General features: G+C 57.8%; 1 protein-coding gene across 4 annotated transcripts; it reads right to left on the bottom strand.

Moving 5' to 3' along the window:
* Positions 1-4,508: 4,508 nt before the first annotated feature.
* UNC13D (unc-13 homolog D) lies at positions 4,509-23,149 on the bottom strand. Of its 4 annotated transcripts, none has more exons than XM_055798042.1 (32): positions 23,077-23,149; positions 16,860-16,892; positions 16,478-16,585; positions 16,022-16,081; positions 15,692-15,758; positions 15,431-15,608; positions 15,040-15,084; positions 14,547-14,615; positions 14,307-14,376; positions 13,869-13,973; positions 13,468-13,560; positions 13,136-13,239; positions 12,792-12,909; positions 12,055-12,179; positions 11,692-11,782; positions 11,379-11,435; positions 10,862-10,959; positions 10,572-10,623; positions 10,131-10,261; positions 9,673-9,793; positions 8,978-9,121; positions 8,701-8,793; positions 8,176-8,382; positions 7,926-7,994; positions 7,520-7,599; positions 7,229-7,334; positions 7,083-7,154; positions 6,877-6,960; positions 6,459-6,579; positions 5,768-5,891; positions 5,230-5,435; positions 4,509-5,118 (listed from the first exon to the last, which is right to left on the bottom strand). In XM_055798042.1, the coding sequence occupies exons 2-32, from the start codon at positions 16,890-16,892 to the stop codon at positions 5,012-5,014; spliced, it is 3,138 nt and encodes a 1,045-aa protein (XP_055654017.1). In that variant the 5' UTR covers positions 23,077-23,149; the 3' UTR covers positions 4,509-5,011. The 4 variants fall into 4 exon arrangements, with proteins under 4 accessions (XP_055654017.1, XP_055654018.1, XP_055654016.1 ...); XM_055798043.1 differs by lacking the exon at positions 23,077-23,149 and adding an exon at positions 21,998-22,140; XM_055798041.1 differs by lacking the exon at positions 23,077-23,149 and adding an exon at positions 19,441-19,640.
* Between the last annotated feature and the right edge of the window lie 1,055 nt (positions 23,150-24,204).

Below are 24,204 nucleotides of genomic sequence, written 5' to 3'. Positions count from 1 at the left end.
AAAAGAATAGTCTGAAATGTGAACTATTTTCTTAAGCATCAGACGGAAAAGAGAACTTAATCTTTGCGTATTTTGTGAATGTTTGGGGGGGCCACTTATATGACAATTTCATAACTGAGTGAAGTGAGAGCAGGGGGAAAGGGCAGCGTTTCTGACCCGCTCCAGCAGCTGTCACTGCCTGCCCCAGGCAGGAAGGTGAACTGTAATCACAGCACTGCATTTAAGGCTTAAGGGTCTGTGGTCAGCTTCTGTATGGTGTAAAAAGAGTCTTTTTGAAATAAACCTGGTGCTAATAAGTACAGCCCCTGTAATGTACTGTCAAGCTTCCTTCTGAAGCAGGAACTCCCTTTTACAGGACACGCAGTAACGCATCTGATCTAAGGGGGCTTTTTGGGCCAAGTCAAGCCCCAAAACAGTTTTGGTCCACAAGGCTTCTTGATGAGCAGCCCAGCTGGCTGCTGCTGAGCAGCCGTCACACGTCTGGGTCCTGCCTCTTCACACAGACTCCTTATTGGATAACGACACTTCCCTCCCCAAATTTTTGGGAGTTTCAGGAGTATTGACCTCAGTGACTAATTGTGCCGGTCAGACACTTCTGAGTTAAGAGCTGGGGGAAGGGAGTCTTAATTGTGTTGTGAAACCGCAGTATCTTAAACGTCAAGAAACTTTTTACATTTTATGGAAAAACAACATAGAAGCAAATGGCTTAAGACAACACTATCCTGGGTAGGTAGATCTCAAAAAGCAAGGCTAGAGCTGTAGACGATAGCCAGGAGCTGAAGAATTTTGGCATTGCTTTGGGCTAACAGGACCACTTTTAGATCATCTCCGGCCTTAGATGATGTAGCTGCATGCCAGCTGTGGCAAAGACACGGTGGCACAGGAGGGACCGGGGGAAAGTCTCGGAGCTGGAGCACAACATTTTTCCTTAAGCAGCTACACCCCCCGCAAGGGGGTCACTGCAGCTGATCCCTGCCAAAGGGTTTTATACTTCCCGTACATCTCTGAAGCTGAACCTGAGCCACTTGCAGGGCTTGTGCAGCTGAGACAATGAAGAGAAGTCCTTAACCTGTGAGGAAGCCTGTAAAGCTGAACGGACTCAGTAATCCATTGCTGTTCCACCAGCCTCCGAACCTCCTCTCTTTCTCCTTTTCCCCCATCTGAGAAGGAAGAATATTACCAGTGTTTTCCTCCAGAATTATAGTAATCCTTGGAGTGATGTCCAACAGCAAAACAGATGTTACTGATGTAAAACCTAGTATTTTAAAGGTGAAGTATTCCTGCAAACTAGTGACTGCATCGGAGAGATTTCTGGGGCTTCCCCACTCCGTAGCTTCCAATGTTAAAACAAATACAGTATACGTTTAAAAAAATAATAATAATACACACTGCAGTATTTCTGGTGGCAATTCCTGGCCAGTCCCTTCCCTCGTTTCCCCAGGAGGAAGGGCACTGGGCAGAAGCGCCCCTAGTCCGTGTAGAAGTTGGCAGAATGGTGATTGGTGGTGTGTAAAACGTGTTGTTGATTCCATGTATAGAACTGTGATTTCAGCTGTCGTTCTCTCGTACTCTGTAAATATGTGTTTTGGCTGTCAGAAACCTGGTTTAGACTCTTTTCTTGGCAGAGTGAATTTGCATGTGGGGCTGGAAAGAACTCAATCTGTGTCACAGTTTCCAAGGGCAGGATGGATTTTTTTTTAGAGGACAATAAATTTTTATTTTTTTGCTAAGAAAAAAAAAATTATAATAAAGCAGTGTGTGCGTGTGTGTGCGCGCATGCGTGCCCAGGGTATATGTGAAGCCCTGTGCCCTGCTCTGGGGCCTGGGGAGGTGTGAAGTCTGTGCGGTGGAGCCCTCAAAACAACAGCCCTGTGGCCGGGTTTGCCTTCTCCCTTTCACACACAAATAATTTCTTTCTGAGCTCCCTTCTGGATCAAGCCACTTTTTCAGGGGGCAGCCCTTCATCTCTACAATCAAGGTGCAGCGGAAGAGGGGGAGAGGCAAGGCGGTGTGGGTAGTGGGGGCAGAGATGCAAAAAATCTATGGTTTTGCCAGAGATGGCAAAACCCACAGAGCAAAGCATGGTTTTTTATCCCCCGGATTCTTAGTCTGGGCAAGGATTTATCTCCTGCAAGAGCTGGGCTGGGCAGAGGAGAGCTCTGTGCCTGTGCAGCTGCAGGGGATGGGAACGTTTAAATTGTTACATACACAGTTCTGTGTGTTCGCACCCAAAAAAACATGCCTTACAGATGGATCCGAGAATTGCCTCTAGTTTTGGTCTAATTAGTGCTTCAAAGGTGCATCAACCACTTGCCGTCAGTCCAATCACAACAAAAATCTGAATCACCCGATTTATATTACAGATCGTTAGTAATGCAATAAAATCGGTAGACGTGTCTGCCCCCTTCCCTCTTGTGTCGCAGCCATGTGCCTGTGTTGGGGTTCTTCACCAGGATGATGATGATGATGGGGATTTCTTTCTCCTCAATCTTGCATTTGCTAGGAGCTGGTTTTGTGTGCTTCAAGCCATATTTTTTAATGCTTAGGCTATTCTCCTCCTGGGCCATGGGGTTAGCTGCGCTCTGATGGTTTAAGGTTTATTAGTCCTCTGTAAAGGGTGTGATTTCTTTTGGGGTGGGGAAAAACCCACGTAGTCACCCAGAGCCAAGCAAAAATTAAGCTCAACCACCTCGGATAATAAAGTGCAAACAATCTCAGACCAGAGGTCGGCCCGTGCCGCCTGCTCCCCGGGACACGCTGGCTCCTGTAGCGAGGACAGTCTGGGGGGGTGGTCAGCCCAGAGCAAGGCAGAGCACAACAATTTTTAAACGCAGCTAAAAATAAGCTAAAAAACCACATTCCGACCTGCAGCCCCATAGAGCTGAGCTCCGCAGTAAAGTGTGAGGCAGGTTGCTAGCAGGTGCCGACACCGAATTAGCTGCAGAGCGCGGACGTGGGGGTTTCTCTCTCCAAAATGATGCCCTGGGACAGCATCTCCGCCGCCAGCCGGGACCCTTCTCCGGACCCTTACTTCTCTGCAGAGCTACAAGGCGAGGGACTGAAAGGAGTGATTTAAGCCAGCAAATGGCTTCCCCGTGAGCAAGCAGCGCCTTAATCCCTCCCGCTGTGGGTTCGATTGAGCCCAACCGTGTCACACAGATACCAAAGGAGCTTTTGCCCACCCCCCCCCCCAGCCCTGCATCGAGGGCTTGACCTGAAATGACCCAGCGGTTGCTCTGTCCACCGAGAAAGCAGCTGGTGCTTGGCACCCCAGGGGGTGATGCTTTTTAATTCCCCAGGACGCGGCAGCTCCCAGGGACCCACTGGACCCTGCAGGGTGGGGGCAGAGAAAGCTCCACATTTATAATTCATAATAATTACAGCTAAAACAAGCTCTGAAAAAAACCAGCAGATAATTAGCAACCACCTGCCCCCCCTGGGCATTTGCTGTTACACTTGGGTCGCCCCACATGCGATGGACTCTGCGAGCTGCCCACCCCTGCCAGAGGGACCCAGGTCCCTGGCACGGGCTGGGGGGCACCGCCGGGGGCCTGGGGGCTCTCGGCAGCCCAAAGCACCGTGGTTGAGCTGACGGGGCTGTGATGCTCTCTCTTTATTGCTCCTTGGGCTCCAGCAAACCCCCGCAGCCCCGGCCGGCACCCTGATCGGCGGTAAAACACAGAAACACACCCAAGAGCTATGCACGTTTTAAAAAAAGGAAACAAAAAAACAATGCAAAAAGGCAAACTACAAAGCCTGACTGGCTGCATGGGGAGGTGCCAGGAGCCCGCAGTGCCAGGCTGGGCAAGGATGGCTTCTGCTCCCGTCCCCTCTCCCCAGCCCGGAGGACACGCGTATCTACCTGGGCCCCTTTTTCACCACTGAACCACCATGTGCTGCCTGAGCCAGCCCTGGGCCTTACGTATGTCTCGTCAGGCTCTCTCACATGCCAACCCCCAGCTCCATCAGCCGGTCGACGGGCACCGGCCGTGCTGCGTGCTGAGCCCTGCCTCCAGCACCGCTGGGCAGCGGCAGCTTCAGTTGGTACCTGCGGGCAGGTGATGCCTCGCACTGCCCATAACTCCAAGCAGCGCATCCCGATTCCCTGCAGAGGGAAACAGCCCGGCCGATTCCGCACGGCCAAGCCCTCGCCAAAACCTGGGCTCCTGCAGGGACCAGCCAAGGCTGGGAGGGGAGGGACAAACCAGTGCCGGTGCCAGTGACACCCGGTGCTGGTGGTCCCTGAGCAAGGCACCTGGCTGCCTCCCAGTGCCAGCACAGCTCCTTGCCAGCAGTGCAGGGCTCAGCACCATCGCAGCGCTCTATCCTGTTTCCAAAGGGAGACTTGGACCGAATCACTCATTTGCCATCTCATCCCACTGACCCTTCCCGGCTGCCCCCCCCGTACCCCAAACGCCTTGTCCCACCCTGCCACGCTGCTGCTGCGGCTGCTCCCGGCGCAGGGCCATCGGCCCCCGAGCACTCCCTGCGCAGACTCAGCCCACGCATCAGCTTTGTTCCTTTTAATTTAAAATAAGAGGTTTATCCACAAGAGAAAGAGGAAAAAAAAGGAGGGGGGGGGGTGGTGGTGGAAGGCAGGTTTGGCCACAGGCTGTGCCCACCCCAACTGAATGCCGACGTGTTTGCATTGCCCTGACGCAGTGTTGCGGACAGGAGGCTTGGGGACATGACCAGGAGACGCAGCACCGGCAGTGACAAGCTAATGGTGGACAGGCAGGGACAGCCACACACTTTCACATCCCCATGTAGTGTTGCTAGTCCAGACATGCAAAGAAAACCCTGAAACACAGTGTGCCCACCCTCCACATCATCACGGGGACGTCGCTACCTGAAGGTGGGGGTGAGATGGGCGCTGGGAGGTGGTGGGGGACACAGGGGCCACCTCTGTCCCCCCATCTCCTGTGGATGGCTCCATCTCCAGCACTGGCAAAACTCCTGGGGTCCCACTGGCCGGATCCCCTCGTTTCAGGACCCCCTTCCTCCGCCTCCCTCACTCCACCTCCTTGGACTGCTTTGCTCGTTGCTTGCGGAGCTTAACGAAGGCTTGAGCCTCTTTGTCCCCCTTCCTGGACTCCAGCAGCTGGAGGATCTCATCTCCTGCCAGAGAGGAGGGGAGAGGTGGTGGGAGATGCTCACCGCAGCCCCCTCCCCACACCGCAGGGCCGGCGGGGGCTCTGCAGGGCTCAGCCTGGCCACGGCACCACGTACCGGTGGGTTTGGGGTGGGTCAGGGGGAGGCGGGTCTGGGGCACCCGTCCCGCATCAGCCTGGTCCTCATCGGTGTCAAGACCGGGCAGGTGGCATAGGGGGAAGAAGGCTTCGCCCTCCAGGTCATTGGTCCCCAGCGTGTCATAGTCAAAGACGGTCAGCAGCAGGCAGGCCCCCTCCTGCCGGCACTTCTCAGGGGGGATCAAGCTGCAGGGGGAGGGGTGCAGGGGCCCATCACATCCCACTCCCTTGGTCCCAACATTCAACCTTCCCTCCAGGGACCAAACAGGCTTCCCTGGGGTGATGCTCTGTGCAATGACCCCAACCCCATCAAAGCACAAGGCCCTGGCACAGCCCCACACCAGCCTGCAGGACCCAGTTTGGGGTGCCCCCACCCCAGCCCCTGCCCCCAGTGGGGTCCAGGGGGTGAAATCGCAGGGCAGGACCCAGTTCCTGGAGCAGCAGCCCCCTAGCAGGGGTTGAAGTGTGGGGTGCTGCAGGAATTTGGGGGGTGGAGGGGGGTGTCAGCCCTTACGTACAAGTCAAAGGCTTCATCGAAGAGGGGGTGCAGCTCGTTCCTCTTGCACTGGGTGGTCCGGGCCACCACCTCAGGGAACTCGTGACGGGGCTCCAGGGTGAGCTGGACGAAGGGGTCACTTGAGCCTGGTGGGGTGCAGACATCAGCACATTTAAAATTAAAAGTTGGCACGGCCAACTGAGCCCAGCCAGGGCAGCTGGGGAGGTCAGGGCACCCCCACCCCACCCCCACCCCAGCCCACGCTCCCACGAGGGCTCGGGAATCACCCCAACCCCGCCTACAGTCCATCGGCCACGGGTGGCTGCAGGAGGAGTGACCTCTCCTGGAGACCTCCCCAAACAACAGCCAACCCCCGAGGCTGTCCCTTCCCATCCCGCTGTATTTTTTTTGTCCCAGAGATGGTTTGCACGATGGAAAAAAACCCCGCCTGCCCTGGCTGCTGGCTTGTGCCGCCCAGGGAAGGCAGTGGGATGCGGGCACAGCGTCCCACCTGCCACATCCCATTGGACCACCCCAGACCAGTGCAACAACCCCCCTTCTCCCCCAAATCGACCTCCTTGTGTTCAAAAGCAAATCAAGACAAAGTCCCGTTACCCCGAGCACTGCCAGCATTTCTCCTACCCAGGGGCATATCAGGGGCTGAGGACAGGGGGTCCTGGGGCGCTGGGGGTCCCCAGCCCACCCACACCCACCGTTGGAGTCCAGTGGGATGAGGTTGACAGCGTTGAGCACTTCCACGCGGAGTTTCTGCTCTGAAGGCCGGTACAGCGCTTTGATCGTCACGGCCCCGTACTTCTCCGAGCTGGTGTCCAGCTGAGCAGCGGGGCACAGGAATGAGGGTGCTGCCATTCAGCACGCTCATGGAGGGGATGCCCACGTCCCATTGCTGAGTGGGCATTTTGGGGTACAGGGCAGGGGGTGATGGGCATCCTCTGGGATGTAATTGAACCCCCTCCTGCCCACCGCTGGGGCAAAATCAACCCCAAAACCCCCAGGACTGGGAGGGTGGTGGGGAAATCCTACATTTCCACAGGCAGGCTGTGCTGGGCAGCCTCATGTGTGCAAGGGTGGGACATGGGAAGGGGCTGGGGGCACCATCCTGATTTCTACCTGCTGCTGGATCCTGTTGCTGAAGTATTTCTGGATGAGTTTGCGGCTGGTGGAGGAGCAGAGGGCCAGGTGGGTCTCCAGTGACTGCGGGGAGGATGAGAGGTGACGGTCAAGCACGCGGACAGGAGCTGCAGCCAGGGGATGCCCTCCCTGGAGAGCACCCAAAGGAAACCCTTGGGGACCCCCCTGTCCCCAGCACCCCATACCAGGAAGGCTGGAGTGTGGAGGGTCTCCAGCGGCAGCCCGCAGCCCTCGGCGTGGAAGCACAGCTCCAGGCTCTGGGGAGAAGGATGCTGTCAGCTGGCAACCAGACACCCATCCTGCCGGGACCCCCGGTGCCCCCGCCCCGTACCTTCAGGGCACAGTGCAGCTTCTTGTAGCGCTGGGCCGAGGGGACTGGCTGCCCCGCGGCTGCCGAGAGCACGGCCAAGGTGTGATGCCAGAGGAGGGTGAGGAGGCTGCAGGGGTGAGGGAGGAAGGCTGTGAGTGAGGGTCTGTGCGGGGGGTTGGTCCTCAGCTGAGGGGCTTTGCTGAGCAGCCAGCCCCAAGGTGGGATGTCCCCCTGGCGCTGGGGGAACACTCCCGCCGAGGGGTGCGAACGCTGCCGGCCTCTGCCGTGGTGCATCCCCAGTGCCCTGGTCACCTTTTGAAGTTCTCCTGGACCAGATGCTCGTTGAGATACTGCAGCTCCGACTCCAGGAACTTCATGAGCGGGATGATGGACTGCAGCGAGAGGAGAGGGGCATTGGGGAGGGCACGGGGGGCCGTATCCAGCAGGGTAAGGCAGGGAGAGGGGCAGAGCATGGCAGGCTGGAGCCAGCAGAGCAGGGGAGAGCCCAGGGGTCTCCCTCCCACAGTGAGTAGGTGGGCAGGCGGTGCCCGGTTTGGTCCTGCTGCCAACACAGGCGTCAGACAAAGCACACGGAGGTCTGGGCCCCAGGCATGAGGCAGGGAAAGGTGGGGAAGGGTGATGGGGGCTTCCAAGTAGGCAAGGTCTGTTCACAGCCGCCCAAAAAGATGACCCAGGAGAGGCAGGGCCAGGTACTTACGTCCTCAGGTACCCGGCTGTCACTGGAAGACGAGAGCTCCTGGATGTGTCTGGCGATGCCCTTTTCCAGCTGCCGGGGGGAAATGCACGCAGGTGCTGGGGGTTTGCCCTCTGCAGCAGCCTCCCCATGCCCAGGTCCACCTTGTCTCCATCCCAGGAGCACTATGGGCTCCAGGACCCCTGGGGCGAACCCCCCACACACACACTTTGGGCCAGGTGAGGGCTAAGGGAGTTCAGTGGCAGGTGGTCACCTTGGTGGCCAGGGCTTGCACCACGTCGCGGACCTCATGGTCCAGGCAGGAGACAGTGCTGTCAAGCTGGTTGTGCAACGTGTGCTGGATCTGCTGCTGGTCGATGACGGCCCCCGTGCGCTGCTCCAGCTGGGCCCAGTCCAGCTGCAATGGCAGCTTCAGGATCAGCAGTCGCAGCTGCTTGATGTTGTTCACCACGATGCAGAGCTGGAGGAGGTGGGTCTCCTTCAGGGTGTCCCACACCCCGTGGTGCATCCCCCGCCAGCTCCATCTACAGTCCCATCTCCATCCCCGTCCCCATGCCCATCCTCACTCCTATCCTTATCCTCATCCCAGACCCCAACCCCATCCCGCTCCCCCTGCTCACGCCATTTCCCTCCTGATTTCCCAGCATTATGGTTACTGGGGGCCAAGTGGTGCCCGTGAAACCCAGCAGAGCAGCTCACAGCTCGTCTCCCTCTCTGCCCAGAAACCGTGGCCAAATCCTGCCCCTCCCTAAGCAGCAGATGCTGCCCCAACACCAACCCTGTTGGCTGCTTCACCCTCGTTCTGCTCGCTCAGCGACAGAGCCCGCTCCTTGATGAGCCGGCAGTACATCAGGGCGATTTTGCACATGTCCTGCAGGATAGAGAAGAAGGCAACGGGACTGAGCTGGGCAGCACAGGGACCACCACGGGGCCAGGAGACCCCACCACATCACCGTGGGACACCAGCCCCATTCATGGAGGCACAGCTCCAAGAAGAGAGAAAATTCCAGCTGCTGCTGAGCATGGCATCTGCCGGCAGGGCCCGGTGTACAAACCTCCACGAGCTTCACCATGATCATGAAGGCTTCCTCGGGGTCTGGCCAGCTGAGCTGCTGCCAGGTCTTCACGATCTGGGCGTAGCAGGTGGACAGGTCAACGGTGGAGGTGCTGTGCTTGTTGTGCTCCCCAAAGGGCGTCAGCTGAGGGGGCAGGGAAAGTAAACGCAACTTAGCTTGTCTGGGACTCTCTGGCCCACCATCAGTCCCAATAGCATGTCCCAGTATCACGTCCCAGTGTCGTCACCCAGTCACTTTGGAGAATGGAGATGAGGATGGATGGAGCAGCCTGAGCATGCTGCCTTGGGCTGTCCTCCACCACACCCCAACCCAGCGCTATCGGACCACACTGAGGAGCGGGGCGAGGAGCCCATGGCCCCTTGGCTGCCTTCCCTCCCCTCTTGCTGAAGGCCAGAAGCGGAAGGGATGCTCACAGCGTGGCCCAGGTGCAGGCTCATCAGCTTGCTCGGGCTGCCAGAGGGCAGCAAGGGAAAGGGGAACAGGGGCTTGGGGTGGGGCTGGTTCAGGAGATCGTGTCCTTTGTTACGCATTTGGGAGAGGAACCAGCTGCTCCTGGGCTGCAAGAGGCATCTGCATGGTGGTCTCTGTGTTCTGAGCCAGACACAGCAGCAAGGTGTGGAGGGAGCTGGAGCGTCCCCAAAGGACAGAGGGAGATGTTCCCCTGCCCTGGTTACCTGGTCCATCTGGACGGCTCTCTGTGCCCTCTCCAGCGCGATGGTGTAGGCCTTCTGCAGCCACTGGGGCACAGCTTCCTTGAACCACTGGTGGAAGTTGCTCAGAGCCAGAGGTCCATCCCTGTGGATGGAGGCACCAGCTTCTCCAACCGCACAGCAACAGCAGGGGCCATCACCCCTCACTCTTATGTAAAAGAAACTGTCCCAAGGTGGAGGCACGACACAGCAACGTGCTAAGGAGAAGCCTCCACTTGTCTCAAAGTTGAGGTTTCCATCAACCTCACTCAGAGACAAGCCTGACACCCTTCTGGTGGTGCTTACATGGACCCCAGACACCAACAGCCTGGTCTGCCTTGTGTGTTATTAGTGATGTAAGTGAATTGGAGGGACTTGGAGTGCATCTCAACTAACTACTGGTTCCCTCGCTTCGGCATCTCCCCTCTGTCTGGGCTGGATACCTCTTTGGGAGGAAGTCCTTCATCCGATAGAGCTCCTGCAGGTTCATGTAGAGCTGGAAAAGGCTCTCAGCCGTGGGCTTGGACATGCTGCTGTCGACCTCATGCAGCTGCTCCTGGACATGCTCCGCGACCTGGCAGTGAGGAAGGGAAGGGGGGAGAGCTGTTAGCGAGGGTCCAGCCAGGAGGGCTTGCTCTGCTAAGGGCTCTGTGGGGCCACGGCGTGCAGGTCAGCTCGAGGGACTCTTCCTTTTGGGTGGTATTTCAGGAGATTCACTGGGTCAAGCAAGCAGATGATGGGCACGCAAAGAAAGATGGAGAGTTTCCCTGGCTTGTGCTCTTTCCGAGCTTGCAACAACCAGTTGTCACCTGAAGGGTGGACAAAAGCCTCAGCCTGGCTTTAGATCTTAGTCCCACAAGTGCAGAGTAGCCCAAGTTGCTCACCAGGTTCTCCAGCTCTAGGTAGGCGATGGAGAAGAGATTCAACTTCAAGGTGCTGCAAGAGAGAAACAGAGTCAGGAACGTGCCAGCCCCAGTCCAGCAAACCCAGCCCAGCTAACGCTCCCAGGCCATGCCCTTGCCATGGGGGCAAGGACAGTGCAGCTCTAAGGGGCAGAGACGGGACCACAGACGCTGTCCGTGGAGCCCAAGAGCCAAGGAATGAGGCATCAAAGTGCTCCGTTGCTCTTGACCCCAGGGAAGGTGGATGCGGGGGATCAAGCTCCAAAACCTACTTGATGAAGAATTTATTCCAGATTTTCTGGCACTGCTGGAGATCTGCTACCACCTCCACGAGGAGTCTGGACAAAGCTTTGCCGTTCTCCTCCATGCTCTGCAAAGGGAGGAACAGCTTGTTTTGCATGCTCGGTGACCTTGAGATGACCTAGGCTCCATTCTGATTGGATTTATTTCTATGATTTATTCTCGTGGGGTAGCAATCTATCATCAGATCCACATGACGAGCACCAAGAAGTTGTCAGTAATGTCTGCTGTCACCCTGTGTTTGCATGGCTGGGCTGGAAACCACCACCTGCTCTCCTGAGCATCGCACCAAGGCCTTAAGCTTCCATGCACCTCGGCATTGCAGGTAACGTGGCTCATGGTATTTTTAAGCTGGAAGCCCAAATGCTTTGACTGTATCAGAAAACTGGAGAAGCCCCATCTCAGTCTTGTCTTCCCACTCCCTCAGGCCTCCCACCCCAAGTCCAGCAAATTGCTTCTTATGTCAGAGAGACAGAGATGGGACCTGACCTTCACCATGGGCTTGAGGTGCTGCTTCTTCATGTGAAACCACTCCGTCGTGCCTGACTGCAAGAGAAGGGTCCTGGTGGGACGGCAGGGAAGCAGGAGGAGCAAAGCCACCTCTGTCACCCGCTTTGCTCTCCCTGTGGCCAGGACCCAGCTCCATGTGGTGGGAACCACAGGCTGGGACCACCAAGTTGAAAAGGGGCAGGTATTTCCCCTGCCATGGTGGCCTTTGCTGGGCATTGGGCAGGGGATGGATGGGACCCGCAGGGTCCCACCTGCCAAGGGCTGGGGAGGGTGAGACCCCTGGTCCCGCTACCTTCAGTGCCACGGAAACCATCTGAGGGAGGTCAGGGCTGAGCGTGCACAGCTCGTGGAAAGCTTTCATTTTGCACATCTGGACCAGGACCCTGCAAAGCGAGAACCTCAAGTGAAACCCAGCACCAGCCCATCAGAAACAACTGCCTCTCCCCACAGAGACCCTGCCCAAACAGACCTTCCCCTCCCAACGGCATCCCCCGTGGGGAGCCCAGGATGAGGGACAGGGCAGGACAAGTGTCACAGCAGCCGAGAAAGGGGAAGAAAGGGCTCCCGTGGGTTTTTGCTCAAGCTTACAGGCTTGTTCATCGTGGTGACCAAGCCATATGACCCCATGCACAGCTGGCACAGGTGCTCGACTCACCGAAGCAGGGACTGGAGCCTCTCGGTGGACCTTGGGACAGAGAGGGGGAAAATGATGCGGTACCTCCGGACAAGGGAGACCCCATAAGTCAGCAAGGAATGGAAGGACTCGGCCAGCTCTGCTTTCTGGGGAGAAGGTAGAAAACACATGCTGTCCTCCTCAGTGGCAAACAGAGATGCTGGCAGGACCACAGCATCGCAGCGGAGGGAGCTGGTGGCTCCCATTCCTTTCCAGCCTGCTCCAGGGACGGGAAACCCCCCTGACGCCTTGGGTAACTTCTCCCTGGAGGGGCTGAACTGAGCTTTCTGCTCAAACCTCACAGATAAGCATGAAAAATTCAGTCTCAGCAGGCTGCTGGGATGCTCTGGGAAAACAGGCAGGGAAAAGTAGGAATTGGGTCATATTCAGGCTTTGCAGGGGGTTGTGGTTGACTTGATGGCAGCAATGGAGCAGGGGGATGTTAGTGCAAAGGGCAAGGGCTTCTCTGTGGAGAAGGGGAACGAGCCACCAGGGCAAAGTGTCTCCCTGACCCAGGGTTGCCCTGGTCCCTGTGGCTGGTTCTCCCCAGAGATGCCCTCCAGCTGCCCCAGCACCCCTGTACCCCACAAATTCCTGCCTTTGCTGGAACACACGGAGGGAAATGGCCCCAGGATCTGGGAGGAGAAGCTCGGGGTTGGGTGCACGGGACATGTTTCCCTGATCCCTGATGCCCCCCATGTGGTGCCCGACCCCCCCACCTGCTCTGGCCTCAGGCGCTCCTGCGCCCACTGGTACTCGATGCTGGTGATCTGGTGGAGCAGGCAGTTGCTGTTGAACTCCAGGCTCTGGTAGAGCTTGCTGTACGCCAGCCACTGCCTGGGGGGGGAGGGAGAGGCTGGGCTGAGCCCCCAGGGGCTGGGGGGCACCCAGGGGCCAGCACGGGGCTCCCTCACCCACGGCTGCTGCTGGGCTTGCAGAGGCAGGACCCAGGTCTCTGCAGGGAGCGCTACCAGCCACGCTGAGCTCCTGGGGGAGACCAGCTTGTCGGGGCCCTTGACCCCCCCGGTGCTGCATCACGGCTCCCTGGGTGGGGGGTACTCACGCCATGACCTGGTGGAAGTCGGAGAGATCCTTCTGCGTGGCGTGCAGGTACAGCACGGTGCTGGCGTGCCTGCTCAGCTCCCCGTCCCAGGCAATGCTGCCGGCCTGTGAGGATGCAAAAGGAGGGTGAGGTGTCCTGGAGCAAGCTGGGCTGAGCAAGGAGGGGAATGGGCACCGGGATGGGGTGTGTTTGCAGGACCACGGGAGGAACGGGCATCCCATAAGGATGCCAGGCACTATCATGACCCTCCTCCCCATCACACTGCAGCAGCGCATCAGGCGTGATGGGCTCCGAGGGAAGCCCTCACCCCAGCCCAGCTGCTGGAGGGGTACCTGGTGCTGAAGGATCTCATAGGACACCAGCTGCTGCAGGAGGTGGCGATGGACAGTGTAGCTCGGCTGTGTCCGGCTGCTTGTGGTGGCCCTCTGAAAAGAGACAGGGCATAGGAGCAACAACCGTAACCTGCCTGGCCATGCAGGGACACAGTCAGAGAGTGGGGACACAGGAACCCAAAGAGCATGGGGCCAGAGAGCCCCGTCTGAAGCTGAGCCAAGGGACGCAGATGCACCAGGAGCAAGGCCCCCATGCTGTCACGGAGCTGGGGGGGGGGGGTGTCAAGCTGTTTTCCAGCACGTGCAAACCCTGGTGCTGGCACCTCTGGTCCTAGGGCAGGGATCTGTGACCCATCCTGCCAAGGCAATGGAAAGGGCTCCCCTTCCCCATCGCCTCCTACCTTCTTGTGAGTCAGCAGGAACTGCAGGTGACACTGTCCCCGGTTGGGGTACGTCTCTGTCCGTGGTTCCAGCTGGTACCACTGGTCGTCCCAGCAGTGCAGGTCCTGCATGCGCAGAGACGAGGGTGAAGCCCCAGGCAGCCTTCCTCAGGGAAGGATCCTGCGCAGGGACCAGGTCCTACTGCGTTAATGGGGCAGGAAGATGCTGGCTACTCTAGTACTGGATTAAAAATAAAAGTTGTATAATCACTGATCAAGTGTGCTGGAGTGGCTGGGGCACCTGACACTGAACTGAGGGAGCTGACACCAACTTGGAGCTCTGAGCCGGGATCCTGGGTGTTCAGGGCTGGCATGGGGCTGGGATCCTGCCCTGATCCCGTGGGGTTTTACTGGTGCCTGGGGAGCCACTTGGAGGAGAGGATGCACCGTGGTGCTCACCTTCAGGCGAAGGACCACGTTCCCCAGGAAATCATCCTGCCCTTTGTCTTTGCGAGCATCTTTAAAGATCCTGAAAGGCACGGGTGAGGGAGAGGGTGAAAAGTTTTCTGCAGCCATGACCCAGCCGTGGACAGGGTGAAAGGTGATGCAGACCTGCCACCCTTCCTCCCTCCTTCCAAAGGCAATTTTTAAAATCCAGCAGGCAAATAAGGAAGACATTAGGGCCACGCCAGCACCAACCTTTTGAGCCCGTGGAGGTCCGTCAGCTCTCCCAGCTTGTGCCGCACCGACTCCACCGTGTCCGAGTCCCTGCGAGCGTGGGCAGCAAAACCCACCAGGGCAGAGGAGGAAATTCAGGTGATTGCAAAATAGTTCAGGGAATTGCAATGATGGTGGAGAAGGGAAGTCGCTGGAGATGGGGGAAATGTGTTGGGATGAGACCACCCCCAAAACCAGCTGACGAGACAAAATCTGCAAGCATGTGGGTTCTTTCCATAAATAAAATCAGGGCTCAGGATCAGCCCTGCCTGGGCAAAGGCAGCCTGGGCGCTCTTTGCGTATGCTGGTCACATCCTGCACTGTGCACTGCTCCGGCAGAAAGTAACGGGGAAAGGGGTCCCCGCATGGTTTCTGGGGGTTTTTAAAGAGTGCAGGTTGAAGGACCACCCCAGGGAGGCAGGACCCCACTCAGGGTGGGGGTTGGGGTTGCTGGCCATGGGGTGCTGCCACTCACCACATGTCCAGGTGGAAGCTGGCTGTCTCTATGTCTTCAAACTCCCTGCAAGACACCAGCAGGATGCCATTACTCGAGTAGCATCCGAGGGACCGGCAGCATGCAGGCGGAACAGCTGGGGATTACAGGCAGGCAGCTCCTCCCTGGGGGAGACCCCAAACCACCCTGCACAGCCTGCAGAAGCGGTGGGAGAGCCCCAAGGGTTTTGTTTTTCCCCTCCCTGGACCTGCTGCATGAGTCAGACCAGAAGCCTGGCAAACCCCAGTGGGCACCGACCCAGCAGAGCCCCAGCTCCCGGCTGGGACAAGTGGTCAACTCCCCCATCCACCCCCAAGAGCCCTGGGCACCCCCTCCAGCCCCCCGGTGAGCAAAGGCAAGGGGCAGCAATTACAGGATAAACGTCTCATCCCACACTGGGCTGAGGGTCTGGCTTATGACTTGGGTGCGATGGATCTGGTCTTCGGGGATGAGGTCTTTGACCACAGCCTTCATCCGCCTCTTGTGCTCGGGGTGGGCCAGCTCCTGGCTCTTGGTGTCGATGCCCAGCAGGCAGTACGGGTCGCTGAACCCTGCGAGGGGGGAGGCGTGCAAGTCCCCATGGAGGGCAGCAGCTGTCCCTCTTCTGACGGGACACCCACCCGCCTCCACTTACCGCTGACGTCTTTGCCCAAAATCCCCTTGGCTTCCTTCACAGTCGCTTTCAGGCAGAAAATCGGGCTCTAGAAGAAGGAAAATAATAGTGATTAATGTAGGGGGTCACCAACCCTGCGAGGGAAGATGGGGCTCGAGCAGGGTCACATCAGCTGCCGCTCAGGCCAGCAAATAGCTCCTGGGCAACTCCCCACACACACAACCCAGGGCACCCCATACCCCCCAGCCCAAACACGGGGCCAGGGGACATGCAGCGCCCCCAGCACCACCCCGATATGGAAGCTTCCCCTAAGCCTCAGCATAGCGGGGGGGACACCGTCTCACTGCGCACCTCCAGCTCCTTGACCTGCTGCATGATGACGCTGTGCTCCTCGGTGTCCATGCCGAAAGCCTGCGTAGATACCGGGGTCGGTAACGGATGCTGCCCTGTTAACGTGGCTGGAGAGCATCCAGGGGCTTCCCTTCATTCCCCGGGAGCCAGCTGCAGCTCGAGGGGAGGGGAGCAGAACAAAGAGCCCAGCAGAAAAGGCTAGGGACCAGCTGAAAGCTCTCGGGGGAGAGCCTTCTTCCCACCATCCCGAGCCCAAATGAAGTATTTCTCCCTAAAGCTACTATTTCCCATCCTCACGCTGTCCCAGCCCTCCAGCTGGATGCTGCTGCTGCTGCATCTTTTGAAGGTGCTTGTTAAAAACTCCCTCCAAGTGCCCCCCACCATACTCTTCAGCTGGGGGGATGGACAGGTCAGGGGACAGGTTTGGGGGACCTCACCAGGGAAGTGGGGACCTACCTTTTGCACGTAGGCGTAGAGCTCCTGGGAATCTGCAACGTGGTGGTGCTCAGGCTTGCCCAGGCGGTGCAGGATGGTGTAGAGGACCTCCTCGTAGAGCAGGGCCAGCTGCAGGGGGGAGCACCGACACCTTGCACGGGGCCAGGCCAGCGGGGACTTGCTCCACGCATCCCCCAGAATGAGCGGGGTGTCCCCCCTGCCTCCAGCTCCTGGGGCTCCCAGCCGGTCCCTGCTGCCCCCCTCTCAGCATCCACCCCTGCCCAGCCACACCGGGTGTCCCTGGGGAGCATCTTCAGGAGATGAGCCACGTCCCCAAAGCCCAGCAGTGCTGCCACCCCCACCAGTGCCACCAAGTGACACCGTGGCAGGGCCATGCTCCTACCTCTCTCTTGGAGAACCGGTGGGACAGATCCATCTAGAGAAAGAAGGAGAGAGGTTTCCTGTCAGGTCTCTTGGCAGAGGAGGTTTTTAAGATGAAAACACGGCCAGGCAGGGCAAGGCAGCTGGGACGTGCATTGGGGTGCAATATCCCAAAGGATGCTGTGGCACCCCGCAGATGCCCTGAGGTCAAGGGACCGCTTCCTCCATCACCCACCGGGGGGGCAGCATGGGGTGCTTCACCCCCAAGCCCCATTAATTGAGGAGGGGACAGCGAGGATGGCAACAGCAATTTGGGGTGACCCATAGGAGGCTTTAAAAGCCACCCACCTGCCTCTTGCCCCACAGAGCTGCTCGCTGGCCTGGCCAGGCCCAGCAGGACTAGGCTGGAGGGCAAACCAGCACAGGGAGAGGGCAGATGGCCAAAGCACAGCGAGGAGCTGCAGGCTGGGCAAGGCAGCTATGGGTAAGAAGATGACAAAAAGCCACTGGGATTTGTGACATGAGTCCTCTTGCCAGGAAGAAAAACGAGCACTGTTGCAATGGTGCATTGCTTGCTGTTGAGCTGAATGTCCATTTCCCACTTGAAGGATGACCAGCAATAGCATTTACTTTCCAAAAAACAGTGCCACACGATGAGGTGCAGCTGGGCTCCAGTTGCGCTCAGCCCCGGGGCTGGCTGGGGGTCCTGCTGCCCACACAGCCCCCGTCATCCCCCGCCTCAAATGTCACCTCCCACACATGGGTCTGGCCAGGAGATCAAACCACCTCTGCCAAAAATACCCTTTTCCCTGGCAAACCCCTGCTCCCAGCCCATCGTCACCCTGACGCCGAGGCTGAGCCCCTCATGCCTCCGCTTCTCTAACCGTGGGCTGGATTCAGCCACCGCCACGCTGAGCAACTCATTCCTGTCACAGCGCCTGGCCAGGTGACAGTGACTTTGCCACCGCCATGAGCTGTGATGCAGCCAGAGGAGAGGGGGACCAGTGCCCCTGTGCCATCCGTTACGGCTCCCAGTGCTGGTGCCTCTGGGAGTACAAAGGGGCGACGCCAAAAAATATAATGGAAATTTTTTGAAATGAGTTTGACCCTTCATGGCCCCAGCACCCTACTCAGCCAGGGCTGGCGGGGATGGCTGGATGGATAAATCCTACCTGTGGGTCAGCCCAGGCCCCAAAATGACCTTAGGATCCCCCTAATAATAATAATAACAATAATAATAATAATAATAAAACACCAACCTGAAGCTGGAACATTAACATTTGCTTATGGCAAATCTAGGGCTGGCATAATCCCCCGGCCATCTGGACTACATTCAACTCTTCCACCCGTGGTGAGTTTAACCCTCGAGCTGCTTCTCCCCCACCTGCCTCCACATCCCTCCTTTTAACCGCTGGCTGGTGCTGGGGGCTGCGGTGGGTCAGCAACCCCTGTGAAAGGGCGACCTGTTGTAGCCAGATGGGCCACTGCCTGCCCCTGCGCAGGAGCCATCCACCCTCTGCTGCTCCCAGCACCATCCTGCCTGCATCAGCGCACAGCGGGCACGGCACGGTCCAAATCCTGCAGCATCCCTGTGGGCAGTGCTGCCCCATAGCAGGGTTGCAAGCGTGGAGGGGAGAGAAAAAGGACTTTACTTCCCTGCTGCCGTTACTTATCAGCAAGGCGCAAACATCTGCTCCTCGGCCAGCAGTGGAGTAGCATGGGAGGGCAGCCGGAGGGATGGCTGTTGATCTGGGCAGTGCCCTGTTGCTCCCTTCTGCCATCGAGGACGGCTGCTGAGGGATCTGCTTTATGCTCGCCCATATGTGCACGGGACTGGTTAAGCCAAAGCCGAGCTGAGCCACCAGGATGTGTTTACTGCTGTTAATCCCCACGCCAAGAGCCCAGCTCAAATCCAGGGGCGCTGCTTGAATCCAGGTCTGGATAGAGCCACCAGCATCCCCCCCACCCCATTAGCAGGGGCAGCGTCACTGGTGCGGGGTGCCAGCTTGGCTGCGGAGACAGCGGCATTTAGGAAGGAGGTCAAGACCTTCTCGGGGGGGACACCACCAAGACAGACCATCCCGGGAGTCCAGCATAGGGGACCGTGCCCGTCTGCTCCCAGCAGCACTGGGCAGAGCTGCAGGTCCCATCTCCACGGGGGCAGACAAAGGGACACCCACAGGGACACTGTCTGTCCAGCCACCGCAGAGGAAGTCGGTTGGGTTAGGCTGGCCGAGAACAGGGCTTTGGCAGATCTGATGGCAGCAGGGAGCTCGGAGGGGCTGGGAGGCACTGGGAAGCTGTGGGCGAGCCAAGAGGGGGACCCTGGGAGCCAGCCCAGAGCTGCAGCCACTGGGTGCATGTTTGCACGGGTACGGTACCCCCATATCCCCACTCCTTGCTCACCCTTGCCAAGCATCCCAGCCAGCACATGGACTCGTTCCCTTTACTCAGTCCCCTTCCTCAGCCTCAGCACCCGGCTCTGCACCCCGGGGACCCCCGGGCACGGCCACCCCAACTTCCTTCCTGGGGCCATCACACCCCAAACACGCTCCCCAGCCCCAAACATCGCCCCCAACCCCTGCGCATCCGAGGCCACCTACCTTGGAGCTCTCCTCCCCGGGGAGGGTCCCCACGGGGGTCTCACCAGCAGCATCCATCTCAGGGGGAGGCTCAGCACAGGGCAGGGGAGCGCCTGCAGCTCTGGCTGCTGCTGCCGCTTCTCCCCCTCACTCGCATGCTCGAAGGAAACCACAGACCTTATCTCACCGTGGCCATTTTAAGAAGCGGAAACACGCACAGGCCTCCTTCCCGAGCAGCACGGGGATGCCCGCACCCCAGCCCTGCTTCCCAGCACCCCATCCCACGCGGGCAATCCCTCAGCAACGGGGACTTGGTGGTATAGAAGGGATGGGGGCAAAAGAAAGGTGTCCCACCCAGTCCCTGCTATTATTTATGAGCAAGGAATTGGGAGCAGGTGGACAGAAGTCATTCCGAGAAGGCAAAGCCCAGCAGGGAAAAGGGATGGTGGGGAGCACGGGTGGGGGCAACATGGAGGATCTGGGCTGCAGCGCGTATTTGGGATCTGCCACGCACTGTGAGCACAGACGGGGACCCTGCAGAAAGCAGAGTCACCCTCAGCCTCAGGGGATGGAGGGGATTTGAAACCCAGTGCAAAAGCTGCAGGATGGGAAATCCCTGGGGCACCTGGGCGTGTTGGACAAAGCTGAGCTGAGAACCGAGGCGGTCAGTGCACATGGCACTGGGAAGGGGCGCAGGGCCCCCTTCCCGGAACGGGCTATCCAGGCAGGAATGGTTACTGAGGCAAAAAGCATCAGGAAATGGAGCTGAAAACTTGTGATTTACTGTCAGCTTTCATTCTTGTAAACACTTAATCTGATTGCAACTTGCAAGGCAGTTGCCTATCACAGGCTGGCAGCAGCACCCACCCCTCGAAGATCCCTATCGAAACGCCTGCGCTGGTGGCAAGCGGGGGGGGGGGGGGGGGGGGGGGAGGCGTGGGTGGGCATCAGGAAGAGCTGCAGGAGACGGCCAAGGGAAGAGCCGGTTTGCTCCTGGACGTCGAACGTACGTGGGTGCACAGCTCAGAGCAGCCTCGGGCTCCGGGGGCCGTGGGGCTGCACAAGCGTTGGCTGCTCAGTGGGCAGAGCCACAGCCCGGGGAAGGAGCCCAGCCTGGGTCCAGGACCTTGCGTGTCACTGCTGGGGGTGCTGAGCAGCCACAGGCTCTGCGAAACAGGGCTGTGACCACGGCTGACCCTGCACTCTCCCTCGAGGGGAGTTTTTTTCTTTCCAGCCTTCCTGTTTCTGGCCCCCAGACACCCCTGGAAGCCATAAACAAGATGCTTCAGATGCAATGCAGGGGCCAGAGGCTCCACGTCGCGTGCAGCGGTGCTGTGCAGCCTGTCAGGGATTTCCGCTTAATCCAAACAGAAAACCATGACCATGGAACACGCATGGGAAAGTTTGTCCTCTTACCTACCGTATGAGGCGTTATGAGGAGACAACTCCAATAGCACGGCGGTACCGTGCAGCACGCTGGCTGGAACCAGGGCTGCAAATTGCTGCAGGAGGATGCTGGCAGCGGCATCCCTGTGGGAGGACAGGGGGGAGGCAGGCAGCCAGTCCTTTCCATCCTTGCAATCATCTAGTTCCTTAATTAAGGCAAGTTGCACTGTTTTAGCTATTTTAGGAGAGACACAACTTCCCTTTGCCCTGAAACCCTGTGAGAGCAGGTTACGTTGGCAAAAGTGGTTCCCTGAAGTTGGGGGACTCCAAGATGGAAAAAAGGCTGTGGGTGTTGGCAGCAGATCCACATGGGGGTCAGGTTTTCCTTATCCAGGTCTGCCAGCACGGGACCGGGACCACAAGGCACTGCACAGCAGATGCACAGTGAGTTGCCAGGGGCAGGGGAATGCCAAGCTAATCTATGGAGTAAAAATCCAGAGATACAGTGAGATGCTGAAAAGCTGAAATCCATCCCTGCTCTCACAGCGATCATTCAGCCTCATCCCCTGAGGTCTGAAAAAAGCTGCTGGTTACACTTCTGCTCTCCCCCATGCCAGGAGGCTCTTTTGTAACTGCCCCAGGCACTGGCACAGAAAGCCCAAGGAACTGGGATCCGCATCACTCCCTCGGTGCTCCCCAGTTTGATGCTGGAGCTGCCTCCTCGCCCTGTGCCCGGCAAGGGTGCCCATCCCCTTGGCTGGCAGAGATGCTCAGAGGTGCTCGCGCAGCCCTGCCAGCCTCAGCCTTGACTTTAACCAGCTTCACCTTGGGCAAACAGTTTAAAAGCATCTCCTCCCTCGCTGATGGAGGGGCCATGGCAGAGGAGCTGTTTTCTATTCTGCATCCCTCTCCCTTGACACACACAAATGCTGTTTATTGATCTGGGACATCAGCACTATGCTCCACTGCAAAACGTTGTCAGCGGGATGTAGAGATGTAAAGTGCACAATGGCATTTGAAAATGATTGCTGTCATCTTTGCTTTTAGCTTTGATTGCAAAAGCAAAACCTGGCCTAGCAAAGAGCAACCACAGAGATAAAGGCAGGACACAGACGCAGCATCCCCGAGCTGCTCACACCTTCTGCTGCTTCTTGCCACAAAAAATAATAGGGGTCAAAGCAACGTCTCTTACCTCAACCAGCACAGAGAGAACAACTGATAAGAATTTAGTTAATCCTCAGATTCATCTCCCTTCTCCTTGCAATGCTGAAGAAATAAAACCCACTGCAATCATAAATATTGCTAAACATCAGGCAATCATTCTCCAAGCCAAGAGCTGGTGGCTGTGCTGTGTTTTTGCAGGTTTTAGAGAGGAAAAGTTCAGCTTCAGTGAGGAAGGTCTGTTAAAAAGGACTTTCCCCACCAGTTCCCCAACTGGTCACTGCATTGCCGGCTGGAAACGCTCAGGCACAGCCTGGCGGGGTGGGCAGCACACGTCTCCCGTCAGAGGCAAGCACGGTTCTTACAGCAGGTCTCTGTGCAGGGCTCGCGTGGGTCTGAGCCCCTGTGTGTGCCAAGGGAGAGTTTATTGGTGACCACGTTTCAAAAGCAGCAAATATCCTGTTTTCCCCCCGGGTTTTACCAGCAGCCACCTGCCCCACAAAATACTGGTGACAGAAATCACTGAGCGCACGTATCCCATCGTATTTGCACCTCAAACTACTCCTTGTCCAGGAAACAATAAGAAAAGCCCCAAAAGCAGCTCCAGAAGCAGCACAGTTGGCTGCTTAGCAGAGACAATCCAAACTCCACGCCCCAAAGATGCAGATAAGTAGCAAAACATCCCAAACACCCCAAGTCCGGAGCTGTGATAGGATTTTGTTTTCTAAACGGAGCAGGACAGCGTTCCCCAAAACAGCCCTCCCTCCCCACAACATCAGTCTGCCTCCCCAAACAACTAGCCAGGGCGGGTGTATCACATATATGCACAATATAGAGTGAACCCTTCCACTCCTTTTAAAAACAACTCATCCTAAAGGAAAACCTCTTTTCCTTACAGGCTAGAGAGCTACACTCTTGTGAGGTTAGTCGGCCCCCAGTCTAAATAAAGTCCACAGTTCACTCCTGCATGGAGCTATAGGTGCTGCTGAGAAAACAGATCTCCAAAGAACAAGCATTATCGCCCTCTTTAAAGGGTATCGTCTTCCCTTTAAAGCCAAACCTGGTACAAAAGGGCCCTCTGCAAGCATTAATAGCAGTTTATTTCCCTACCTCTTGGCTTGATAATCCTGGAGCCGCAGCCTGCCCTCACCCTTAACTCAACCTCTTGGCTGGAAACAGGCAAATATCAAAAAAATTGATTTCATCATGTCCCTCCCTCACTTCTCCTTTTAAACACGAGGTCCAATGACACTGCAAAACCAGGCTGTCCCTGCCAGAGTTTGGCAAGGCATACAGTAAAAGCACAAGGCAGAGGAGAGGAAGGTGGTTTCAAAATGAGAACGGTGATGTTCCTGCTCCCCCTCCTTGGGGCCACCTGGCTGGGGCATCCCCTTGGGGACCTCCGGGTACTGTGTGCTCTGGGACCAGCCATTTCATACCCAGGAGGGATGTCAGTCATTTCCCCTCCTTGTCTGCTAGGGCGCCTTCCAGTTATTTCTGCCTTGACCCCACATCTTTTCTCCCACAGGCTCTCCCGAGCACTTGGGGTGCACCTCACAAAAAATGATGGTACCTGGGAAGAAGTGGGGGAGCACACAGAACCCCCACCCCATTTGGATCATCTTAGAAGGACATCACGGCAATCCCCCGTCCTTCTGGGAAGAGCAAAGGGGACCTGAGCCACCCACGCGAGGCAGGGCAGTTGGGAAAGCTGTTCCCCACAGCAGCCCCGGGCAGGAGCATGGGTTTGGCACGAGACCTGCAGCTCCACGGCTGGGGTGTGCAAGGGTGACTCTGGCCAAGCTGCCCGCGAGGCCATCAGCACCCCAGTCACCCTGGAGGGGCTTCACTGGCCAGTCCCAGCCCCTCCGGAGGAAACGCCGCTGCGATGCCAGGCTTTGCTGGCTGCTGCTTGGAGGTGCTCGAGCTCCCCAGGGGGCTGGCTGCATCCAAGGGGGAAAGCACAGTGTGTCCTGCCCACCCTGATCCCACTTCCCCGAGGTCCCCCCAGGGATCCAGAGCACAGGGCTGACCTGCCCGGACACCATCCCAGCTCAAACACTAGGTCTGGCTCCCTGCACCGCAGCACACGGCAGGGGGAGAGCCCAGCCCCCCCCAGCAGCAGCCTGCCTTGTCCTTCAGGAGGTCACAAACTTCACGTACAGCTCTGGATGTCATTCATTTGGCTTGCAACATCCCATGACAGCTTTAAAATGCTTTCTCCATCACTACCATGTG

This window comes from Falco peregrinus, chromosome 2 (genome assembly GCF_023634155.1).
Source record: "Falco peregrinus isolate bFalPer1 chromosome 2, bFalPer1.pri, whole genome shotgun sequence".
Taxonomy (NCBI): domain Eukaryota; kingdom Metazoa; phylum Chordata; class Aves; order Falconiformes; family Falconidae; genus Falco; species Falco peregrinus.
The sequence above is the reverse complement of the archived record's forward strand: the minus strand, read 5'-3'. Positions and strand labels throughout refer to the sequence as shown.